Source organism: Priapulus caudatus, unplaced genomic scaffold (genome assembly GCF_000485595.1).
Source record: "Priapulus caudatus unplaced genomic scaffold, Priapulus_caudatus-5.0.1 Scaffold342, whole genome shotgun sequence".
NCBI lineage: Eukaryota > Metazoa > Priapulida > Priapulimorpha > Priapulimorphida > Priapulidae > Priapulus > Priapulus caudatus.
Genome location: NW_014577403.1, coordinates 121,958 through 133,674, shown reverse-complemented (window position 1 = coordinate 133,674; position 11,717 = coordinate 121,958). Strand labels below are relative to the sequence as shown.

General features: G+C 54.6%; 1 protein-coding gene across 1 annotated transcript in view; it reads left to right on the top strand.

Moving 5' to 3' along the window:
* The window catches only part of LOC106809277 (serine/arginine repetitive matrix protein 2-like), a 6,552-nt gene extending 633 nt beyond the window's left edge, over positions 1 to 5,919 (top strand). Inside the window, exons 2-8 of the mRNA XM_014812288.1 lie at positions 403 to 522; positions 990 to 1,112; positions 1,407 to 1,533; positions 3,080 to 3,237; positions 3,591 to 4,187; positions 4,356 to 4,908; positions 4,981 to 5,919. Of these exons, the coding sequence (XP_014667774.1) occupies positions 452 to 522; positions 990 to 1,112; positions 1,407 to 1,533; positions 3,080 to 3,237; positions 3,591 to 4,187; positions 4,356 to 4,908; positions 4,981 to 5,919 (2,568 nt within the window). The 5' untranslated portion in view covers positions 403 to 451. The remainder of the gene's footprint in view (positions 1 to 402; positions 523 to 989; positions 1,113 to 1,406; positions 1,534 to 3,079; positions 3,238 to 3,590; positions 4,188 to 4,355; positions 4,909 to 4,980) is intronic.
* Positions 5,920 to 11,717: the final 5,798 nt, after the last annotated feature.

Genomic DNA, 11,717 nt, shown 5'->3' with positions numbered 1-11,717 from the left:
TCTCTCTCTCTCTCTCTCTCTCTCTCTCTCTCTCTCGCTCACTCTCTTCCTAACTCCCACCTTTCATCTCTCCTTTCTTCTCTCTCTCTCTCTCTTGAACCCTTTCTTCCAGTGTCTCTCTCTATCTCTCGCTAACCCTCTCCCTTGTCTTTCTCACAATCTTTCTTACCCTTGCTTTTTCTAGTCTCTCCCTAACTCTCTCCCTCACTTTTCTCACCCTGTTCCACAGCCTTGTCCTTAGTCTCTCTCTGTGGCTCGGAGGAAAACTGCAGCACAGTGACTGGAGAAAAGGGCTTCTATAATCAAACACGGGTGTACGAGCCTGCATACGTGTATGAGGTGTCATCCACTAGCGCCACCTGTGGCAACGACTAACGGCCGGTGCATGCTCATCTGTTTCAGCGTGTCGACTGGCGTGCGTGAGTTCAAGGCGGGCAGGGCCGAGGAGGCGATGGCACATCTCGACAAGGCACTGTCGTTCGACGCAGAAAACATCGACGCTCTCGTCGCTCGTGGTGCCCTGTAAGTGTGTCGCATAGGTGGCGCCACCTGTCAGACTACATTAGATTTCACCTATGTTAGATATGCAGAGCATGCGTGTGATATACGAGTTAGACAAGACTTCTCAGTTTCTACTCAAGTTTAAAACTAAACTGCAGATGTAGTATATATATGAAGGTAGCATTTAGAATATGTATAGAATTGTACTAGATTTCTCAGAGTATACTTATGTTTAGCCTAAGATAGGCTAGTTTAGGGGAGCTCTGAGGCGATTGCTTGGATTACGCACCCACGAGATTAGTAGGCATTCAACGTCATTTAACTTCAAGTTTCACGTGTCGATTTGAAATTTAGAAGCGTGTCGTATACGTTCAGAGCAATGCTCTCCCGTCGGCCTCGGCCGATAAAACATAATATCTGTTGTGCGTACAACGGCTGATGCTGACAGCTGGTAACGATTTTACGTCTCGCTCGCCCTGTCGCGTTAGGAACGCCAACCAGGGAGGCCTGCAGAAAGCCTACGAGGACTTTGAACACGCGCTGCGGCTGAATCCGGAGCACCGCAACGCGCGCAGCTACCTCGTCGAGACGGCCTGCGCCGCGGGACAGAGGTAGGGGCGTGCGCTGGCTGCAGGAATGCGTGTCCACTAGGGGGCGCGGCTCGTGGGTCCACGCCAGATTTCTTGTCTACTATACGGCCCCGTTTGCGTGGCGGCGTGCCATGTTATAGGGATTATTAGGGTTATTAAACGTTGTTGGGTTAATAATTTAGTTAAAAGTTTAATTAAAAGTTATCACGGGTCAAGCGGTACCGGATACATACCCGGGTGACTTTGTCCCCACACGGTTGCAACCGAGTTAAGCGGTACCGACGCACCGGGTAATGCGGTTTCTTGTCCTGACAGTTGCCTGGAAGACATGGACAAGGGCGGTGCGGTGAAATACTTCACGCGGGCGGTGGAGCTCGATCCAGCATGCGAGGCAGCAAAGCAGGGACTCGCTGACCTGTGGGATTACATCAGGACTCAGCAGGTGGGCACTAGTCGTTGCTTGTCGGTTAGAGGTTTAAGGTCTGGGGTATCTGTTTCCAGATCACACGTTTGTGTGTGCGTGCGTGTGTGCGTGCATCTATGTACGTGTGTGTGCAAGCCTGCATGTGAGGGTGTGTGTGCTTGTGTGCGTGCGTGCGTGAGGGTGTACGTGCGTGCATGCGTGCGTGTGTGTGCATCCCTGCGCGTGAGGGTGTGTGTGCGTGCATGCGCGTGCGTGCGTGCGTGCGTGTGTGTGCTTGTGTGCGTGCGTGCGTGAGGGTGTGCGTGCGTGCGTGTGCAAGCCTATGCGTGAGGGTGTGCGTGCGTGCATGCGCGTGCGTGCGTGCGAGCGTGCATGAGTGAGTACGTGCGTGCGTGCATGCTTGTCTGTGTGTGCATACGAGCAAATGTTGTAGCCTGTCCTAGTTTGCATTGTTTGCTATTCGTCCTAGGAGTAAGAGTAAACTGTAAGGATAGTTGGGTTAACAATTCATGTCTTTGTTTAGCTATAACTAGATCTTTGAGTGGGTTCACCTCATGTTTAGCGTTGTTTTTCACAATAAAATCGGCTGTACAACTTGTGCAACGTCTTAATACCTGAGCCAGGTATTGACGGATTATGGCTTTGTAGCAACGCAGGAATATATGAAATGCCTCGTGCTTGACTGAATGTGCTATAGTCCTTTCTTGCCAGGCTTTGCTAATGAATGTTCCCTCTCTGTTTTGCCTTTCATGCCACCCTCATGGATGGACAACGAACAACACAAACGTACGGATAATCATGCGATTGGCTATTGGTGTTCATATCACGTCGCGGCTGTTGAACGGCTGTGGTGCATTCATGGTGTTCATCCGTCGCTGCTTGCATCGTTTTTGCCGGCAACTCTTTTGTTGCTGTCTGTTTAAATTTCGACATGTGGACAATCGCCCCTCAAACGACCCTATTCTTGTTTTACAATCCGTGCTACCACGGGTAAAATTGTCATGGATAAACTGGTTATCGAATCGATTTCAAACCCAATGCTCTTTTTTTCGGTGTCACGCCTCGTCACACGACGAAACGACCGCGATAAACGAATGAACTTGAACATGCGGAAACGTTTTGCCTCGCCTCGCTTCTGTCCTTCTCACGCGATCTTCTCTGCCGGTGCGCGGCGATGATATTTTACTCTCCATTTGTCGATTTGACATCTAAAACTCTCGTTGTTCTATGATGTTCGATGCAAATCGCGTGGCGAAATCTCCCCCCTCTGCCCCTGGCTCGCGAAAACTCACACGTACATCAATTCTCCCGTTATTCATGAAAACTATACTACGATGCTAAATTTTAAAATCTCCCGCGGCTTTCTGTAATGATTTGTCTTCGATATGGCCCTTGGCGTACTTTCCTCGTACTCTACGGCCGATCCTCGCGCACTGCGATGCCTGACCCCGGCCATGACACCTTGCCCTGTCCCCACTTGTGTCTGCACGTCCGCACCGCCATGCGTTACCATCGGCTCTCGCGCCGCACGGACAACGCTCGCGTCGACGGGGGATGATTGCAGCAGCAACTTTCTGCACAGGGCAGGGATGCGGCAGAACGAGGCGGCGGCCGGGATAGGGGGCGCCATCGCGGCGGCGCCGAGCGGTCGAGCACGGAGAAGTCGAAGCAGATGCTGCTGGATCTGTTACACGGGGACAGGGGCGGTAAAGCTAAACACAGGTAACTGTTGCTGCATGCGTGGATCTGTTACACGGGGACAGGGGCGGTAAAGCTAAACACAGGTAACTGTTGCTGCATGCGTGGATCTGTTACACGGGGACAGGGGCGGTAAAGCTAAACACAGGTAACTGTTGCTGCGTGCGTGGATCTGTTACACGGGGACAGGGGCGGTAAAGCTAAACACAGGTAACTGTTGCTACAGCGGCAGCAAGGGCAGTTGTGGTTGACAGATGGGCGATCGAGGGTTAGGGATGAGTTGCGGTGCTTGAAACAAGGCACTATTATTATTATTATAGGTAGAGAGATTGTAGGTTATTGAAGGTTATAAAATCTTAACTCGTTTTCATTTCAAGGACGTCGGAACGGCCGCGCAAATCACGCCCGCCGCGCGACGCCCACCACGACAGAGCCCGACGCCACAAGGGGGCGCTGTCAGACCGCAGCAGCAGCAGCAGCAGCAGCTCTAGTTCCGGCTCGTCGTCCAGCAGCGGCACCAGTCCCGCGGACACCAGGGGGCGTCGGTCGCCGTCGTCATCGTCCTCGTCCAGCGGCTCCATTAGGGGGCGCCGTAAACGGTGGCAAGCGAGGCGGGTTGCCAGCGGGTTGCGGTCCCCGTCACCCGATCGCCGTCGCAGCAGCGTGAGCCGGCACGATAAGGAAGGTCGGGTCAAGGTCAGGGCGAGGTCGGACGGGCACAAGGGATCGCCACCAGAGGTCAGGGCGTCGCAGCAGCACGAGTCCTTGTCACCCAGTGGCAGGGGCGGGCCAAGGGAGCACCAGCGCCAAAGGTTGAGTGACGGCAGGGACGGTCGCGCGGCACATCGTCACAACGACGAAGACGGTCACGCGGCTCGTCGCCACGACGACGAGGACGGTCGCGCGGCTCGTCGCCACGACGACGAGGACGGTCGCGCGCCGCATCGCCACGATGACGAGGACGGTCGCGTGCCGCATCGCCACGACGACGAGGACGGTCGCGCGCCGCGTCGCCACGACGACGAGGACGGTCGCGCGCCGCATCGCCACGATGATGGGACGCGACACACCGAACGCACCACCGCACGGCCAGTCGGCGCCACAGAGCTGCCTGACGCCCCGGTGGGTCCTGATGGACGCAGGGTGGAGTCGCCCTTGTTTGATACGGGGCACCGGTCTCCGCCCGACAAACCCGCGGGGAAGGAGGGCGGGGGCGTGACTGTGGTGGTGGAGACGAAGCCGGCGCCACCTGGCGAGACGAAGCCGGCACCGCTTAGCAAGTGGCGCGCGATAGGCGATGTCAAAGTCGGCACCACCTACACCGACAAGCAGACGAACATGATCCCGATCACGCGTCCGAAGGTTCTCCCGGCGGCGGCGGCGGCAACGTCCTACGGCAACATCCAGGAGAGGCTGCAAGGCTTCGCCGCCGCGGCGCGTTCCTCCGTTGCCGCCGCCGACGACGGCGACGGCGGCCGCAGCTTCCTGCAGAAGGAGCGAGCATATGGGGGCGAGGACGCAGCGCGGGGACACCCGGAGGAGGTGGAGCGCAGGATGGGGAAGCTGGTTGCGCTGCCGCGGGCACTCGTCCTGCGGAACGAAGCCGCCGCCGCGCAGGAGACGGAGAGAAGGGCGCGCAAGGAGGTCGCCGTGGCGACGGCAACTCGCGGCGACCTCGACAAGCTGCGCATCACTGTAAACTTTAACAAGGATGACGCGGCGGCGGCGGCGGCGGCGGCGGCGGCGGCGGCGGCGGCGGCGGCGGAGGAAGCGACGGATAGGCGGCCGGGATGGCGGGAGCTGAGAGAGGTCGTGAAGACGGTGCATCGCAGCGGCAATGACGAGAGGGAGGAGAAGGATGAGGAGGGAGGGTGGCACAGCGTAAAGGAGTCTGCGGGAGACGGCTACGTCCATGAGGTGGACGCCGCCAGGGTGCGCCGGCGAGGGACGCGCAACGGTCCGTCGTCATCGGAGGAGGAGGCGGAGGAGAGGTCGCGGAGCGAGGCGATGCGTCACGGTGGTCACGGTGGTCACGGTGGGGAGACGCGGAGGCGGGAGGACGGGAAGCGTGGTGTGAAGGAGGAGCGACGCGGTCGCCACGGCAACGATGAGGCGCGGTCCCCCGACGCGCAGCGCGGTCGTCGTGGCAACGCGATGAGGCACGGAGCCAACATCAGCTCGGATCAGCGCGGCGGAGGCAGGAGGTGGAAGAGTGATAGTGTTGGCAGTAGAAGTAGTAGCGACTACAGCAGCAGCGACCGCAGTCTCAGTAGAAGCAGGAGTTACGAAAAGAGAGGACATAAGCAGTCGAGTGAGACAAAAAATAAGAACTTTCCGAGCAAGGTTTCCGAGACCGGTGCGAAAAGAGGGCACGATAGAGGTAGGAGTGCGGACAGTAGTAAGAACAGCAGCAGTAGGGGAAAAAAGGGCAGGAAGTATAGCAGAAGTAGGAGTAACGACAGTAGGGAGCACAGCAGAAGTAGAAGCAAAGACACTAGAAAACGCAGCAGAAGTAGAAACAAAGAAGCCAGAAAACCTTGCGGGACTGTGACCAAAAACACTAGACAACGCAGCAGAAGTAGGAGCAAAGACACCAGAAAACCTAGCGGGAGTATAACCAAAAACGCTAGACAACGCAGCAGAAGCAGGAGCAAAGACACCGGAAAACCTAGCGGGAGTATAACCAAAAACAACCAAAAACGCTAGACAACGCAGCAGAAGCAGGAGCAAAGACACCGGAAAACCTAGCGGGAGTATAACCAAAAACGCTAGACAACGCAGCAGAAGTAGGAGCAAAGACACCAGAAAACCTAGCGGGAGTATAACCAAAAACACTAGACAACGCAGCAGGAGTGGAATCAAAGACGCCAGAAAACGCAGCAGAAGCAAAGGTGCTAGTAAACGCAGCAGAAGCAGGAGCAGGAGTAGAAGCATGGACAGCGCAGAGCACAGGCGAGGCAGAAACCAGCGAAGCGACAGCTCAAGCAACGACGACGACAGAGGGTGCTCACGTAGCAAGGAGCGCAAACCTCGCGTGAGCAGATTCGACAGTGGCGCCATCTGCTGGCAGCGCGGCACAGCGAAGATGCACCTTCGGGACTCCGGCCGCGGCGGGCCGACCGTCGGACAGGGTCGCGGGTCCGGGGGTCGTGGGTCCGGGGGTCGCGGGTCCGGGGGTCGCGGGTCCGGGAAACGCGGGTCCAGGGGACGCGGCGGCGCGACCTTCACGCGAGGTCGCGGGGTCAGCAGGCGGGGTCAGCAGCAGCCGTCGCATCGGCCTCCGCCCCTGATGTCTACGCCAACCGTCCCCACCAAGTGGCTGCGTACTGGGCCGTCACGGTGGGACACCGATCACGCGTCGTCGCCAGCCCGCGCGGTGGCGAGCGCGGCCGCGAGGGCGCCACCGGGCCAGGCGGAGCAGTCGCAGCGCACGGCCATCGAGAAGGGCGATGTGAAGCTCTCTGACATGGTCGACTTTCTCAACGCGCTGCGCGAGAAGAAGAAGAAGGAGGAGGGCGGAGCGACGGCAGACGGCGCCGGCGATGCGCCCGCCGCCGCCGCCGCCGGGGGGACAAAAGTCGTCACGGCCGAGAGAAGACCCTGGTGAGCATCGACCGAACTACGGCGGCACGCGAGGATGCTTGCTTGTTGAATTCGACTCGCGACGACTTGCTGCTCTAGCGACAATGGCTGCGGTTCATTGTCAGAAACATCGTGACACTTAAATCTCACAGAACTTTTGCGCGTAAAATTCGTGACATGACGGACTTGCGGTGGGTCGTCGTGATTCGTGATGCGTGCTGTGACAACGCACGCTGGCGCGGTGTGTCGCTGGGCACGTCGCCCCGCTGCGCGATGCTCCCCCCCCCCGCATGATGCTTGCCATGTATATATCGCACCCTCCTCGGTGACATGTCTAGCGTCGTCGAGGTCATACAGAGGTTACATCAGTCTGCGCGTGCTGTCACATTGATTCTCCGATTCATAGGCGCGTAGTGCGCTGTAAAGTTGTTTTTGTTGTGTTGCGTCACATGCGCGCTGAATTCGTCGTCGTCCTCACGTATATGTAAATTGTTTTTGTTAGCATTGCGCTGCAGCACGTACGCGCTTCTCTCTCCTTGCTATAGGCATGTACGTGCGAGTTGTTAGTATTCCACGGCCGAAGAGCCCGGAAGTTCTGTTGTCGTTCGTTGCTTATGTATGATGATGACGGTGATGGTGACGGTAACGCTGGCAATGACGACGATGATGATGATGATGATGATGACGTTGATTAATATCATTATGTATGACGGTGATGGTGACGGTAACGGTGGCAATGACGACGATGGTGACGGCTAGTATGAGGCAGGACTGTTGGCATCTAACGCACACTAGCGTACATGCGCTGTCCCCTTCACCTTGACCTGTACATTGTTTGTATTTCACTGAGAAAACGCTCGTAGATTCTTTGCTATAATTTCGTATCATGTATACATATTCAATTCAACAAACAATAATATATATATATATATATATATATATATATATATATATATATTATGATGCTATCGTGCGAAGCACTCGAGCATCCAGAGAGTGCGATCAGCAAACGTTACTATTTTCCCCTCACATCGCGCTGCACTTGGCGGCCTCGGAAACAGGATCCAGTTTCTGGCCGGTTTTGCTTTATTATTACGAGAAAACTGTAATCCTTCGCTATTGTGTTGACGTGCGCTGGAGATTGGCGGCACTTGTTAGCTAACGCACTGGAACCCGCGTTTGTGTGCGACAACGATCGTTTATCGTGACCACGGTGGCGTGTGCACGCGAAGGTTGCCCATACCCCGAACGTTCGATGTGGAATAAAACGTGTATTCTGTAAAGCGCACGACTGCGTCGATTCACGCCTGTTGTTATAATGCGTTCGCAATGTCAGCACCAGTCAATAGCCCACACCGACGTACGTATGAATGTGGCAGAAACAATCTCCATCCCACAGCATCCCACGGAAAGTTGCTATAGCAACATCTCCATCCCACAGCATCCCACGGAAAGTTGCTATAGCAACATCTTCAGCCCACAGCATCCCACGGAAAGCTGTAGCAGAAACAATACCTCGCAACATTGCACTCATAGTCGCCATAGTAACAGTAACCCCATAAACCTCGGAGAGCACATCGAATCAGCTTTATCCCACAGCATCCCACGGAGAACTGCCGTAGCAGCAGCAGCAACAACCATTGTCAAGCAGCCAGAAATACGTAGATATAACGGCAACATTATCATTATTATTAGAATAGCCACGCCAGGACTTACACTACCGCTAGGGTGTGTGCGAGAAAAAAAGTATGTCGGGCGCACTTTCCTACTCCGTGTTACGCAATCCAAGGGCTTGTAGTCGCAGGTAGCAGCCTTGTTTAACGACGTCCCTGGCTGGTTTAGTAACTATCGTATTGGTTCGTAACTATCACGCCTGCCTAATACGACGCCTGTACGCGCGAAGGGAGTTCGCGTGAGCTGCCCTGAGCAAACTACAAAAGAATGTCAACGGTTCTGGTCGGAGTTCACGTGTATTTTTACAAGCGAAGCGTTTCGGGGGCTCTGTAGCATGACGCGGGCTGCTGCGGCCAGGGAACACTCCCTGGATCGCAAACATCCCCTAGCGGTCAGCTGCTGTTAAAACGTGCGCTCCATCCATGATCAGCTGGTTGCTCTCGAGAAGGTAGCTATAGGGCGGGAGAGCTGGGCGCGGGCCTGGAGTTGCCATGCGTACCTGGAATAAATCTACGCGCTCACACGCAAATATAAAATTGTCAAAAATGACAACATTTTGCTATCAACCCTGAGTTTGTGTGAGCGCGCGCGCGCGTGTGTGTGTGTGTGTGTGTGCGTGTGCGTGTACGTATGAACGTGTATGCAAGCGTGTACGTATGCACGTGTATGCGAGCGTGTGCGTACGTCCGCGTGCACATATGCGCGCGTGTGCGTGCATGTGTGTGTAAACCGACTATAATGTAGTCGTGATTCCTGCACTGTATTCGGATTAAAACTCCAACATATTGACGCATTGATACCAGGATCTCATAATGCTTTAATTCTTGGTATCTACACTTCTGCATCTACCACACCTGCCTGCGATCCACCGCTCCCATCCGCAGCAACGCGCCAACAGAGGGTGCGATTGTTCCACGCGTTGTTTGCACGAGTTTTTCCTCCTGAATGTGTTTAATCGTCATATCTGGTTTATTGTTGCATCATCACACTCACGCTGTCGCGGGATGCGGCGATGATAGAACCCGACACCCTAACCCGTACGATACGATACCTCCTACTGTATCTACTACACAGGTGGTGCAGGTGGGCGGCAAACCTCCCTCCGCCCGGAAAGATTCGTTTTTTCGAGACGGACTTTTTTCACCTCGTTGTCGCTACCGAGAAATACCATCGAGTGAGGGGGTGTGTCGCAAACGTGGTTACTCGTGATCGATTCTTTGTTTTAATCATGGGTCCTCAGATGCTTGTAGTTAAGGTTGTGGCGACGAATTGTCAGGTCTAAGGTTATAGTTGAGATGTGGTTTTAGTTGGGATTAGGGTTTTACGCGTGAAACTATAGAAGGAATGTTTCTTTCTATTTCTATGGTTGTTTCCAAACCGGCCCGATGGCGTGATATATAAATCCTCCACTCGACGGTATTTATTCGCAGCCGCTCCACTCTAGTTCTCCACTCTCGCGTTTCTTTCACGTGTGACATACTTCAATCGGCCGAGACCTTGCCTCGCGATTGTTTACTCTGCCGAGCTGGGAGTAGGCGGCATTGCATCTCAACGATCTCTCCCAGCCCCCCTCCCCTCTACACAACTGATGTTGTCGCGGGCTATTGTTGCCGTATACGGCCAGCGCGCATAATTCCGAAACCGCATAGAAATGGCCGCAGCGCGACCTTAACGTTCAGATTTGTACGTATGCGTCATAGAAATATATAGATACCTATATTATTTTTATGGTACGCGTGCTGTCTAGAGGCCGATACGGGCGATACAAATGATAATTTACGCATCTCTGTTCTGTGCGCGAGAGACATCGCGATTGAGAGCTAGATAGCGATAGACCGAGAGAGTGGGTAGGGACCGGAGAGAGGAGAAAGGGAACGGGGAGGGAGCGAGAGAGAGAGACAGAAGGAACGAGAGGAGAGAGATCGAAATAGAGAACAGCGTCGAAGGCGGCGTAATATAGTCTATGTTATATCGCTTCTGATATCACAGCTTAATCTAGAATGCCTGCAGCATCGACATCATGAAGCGTAACACTTGAAGCACAGGTGAAAGTGGAATTTAAACGCCGGCTCTAACTAATTCCCCGTTCTGCCTGACTAACCTATATAGACTGACTCCACGAGTCGTTGAGATATAAACGACTGCCCCCAGCCAGGACCGTCTGATGCAAGTCTCCGTAACCGGCATGGTACGCGTGTTACGGGACGGCGTACAAATTAGCCACGGAAAAAAATCAGTGTAACAACATCATTAGTTAAAAATTCAACTCGTTATTGAATTTTGGAATGCTCTCCTCGGGTCGTACGTCACGCAATGACCTGCTCCCCCTTCTTTCACAGCAATGTTGTTTCACACCATTGTGCCGTTTCACTTCTACACTTTACATGGACTTTACATAATGGTGTTACGGTAAGTGTTTCTATTGTCGCCAGCTTGAATGCGCTTCTGTTAGCCGGGCCGAACGTCACCCTTTCTCGTGCGACAATACCGTAGATTATATGCTGTCGGAGATTATTAACAAAGTAAGACTAGAGATTAATTAGAGGATAGTGAACATCGCGTGATGGCATTGTGTTGTGCGGGTGCGCGCGCGTGCGAGCGAGCGAGCGTGCGTACGTGCGTGCGTGCGTGCATATGTGTGTATGCGTGTGGGTGCGCGCGTGTGTGCGTGTGTGGGTGCGCGCTTGGGCGCGTGCGTGCATATGTGCGTATGCGTGTGTGTGCGCGCATGTATGCGTGTGTGGGTTGCCGCACGTGGGTGCGTGTGTGCGTGCGCGCGTGGGTGTGTGTGTGTGTGAGTGCGCGCATGGGTACGGATGCGGAGTTCGATGGAACATTGATTCGCAAAACTGTAGTCGGTCAGGTCAGAGAAGTAGAAAGAAGGCTAGAGGGCGGTCTCTCTACTTCTATGCGCAACGTGTGATCGTGTGTCTACGTACAGTCACCAGGGGGCAGGTCCGTTGCCACCGAGATTGTAGGTTCACGGACAGTCACCAGAGGTCAGACATGTAGTAGGCAAGGTCGACCCGCCGTACGTTTACAGGTATAGCTGGATAATCTGGATCAGCCTATCAGTTAATAAAGTGGCCGTATTTACGCATCTAGCCACCAACAGGGGGGCAGCAGTCCTTCGTTGTATGATCTGTTCTCATCATCTGACAGCCATGCACGCACAAGGTCACGCCACCGCGCGTCCAACAACAGAGAGACAAAAGTCCACGAGATGTCAGTTTGTCTTAACATTTACT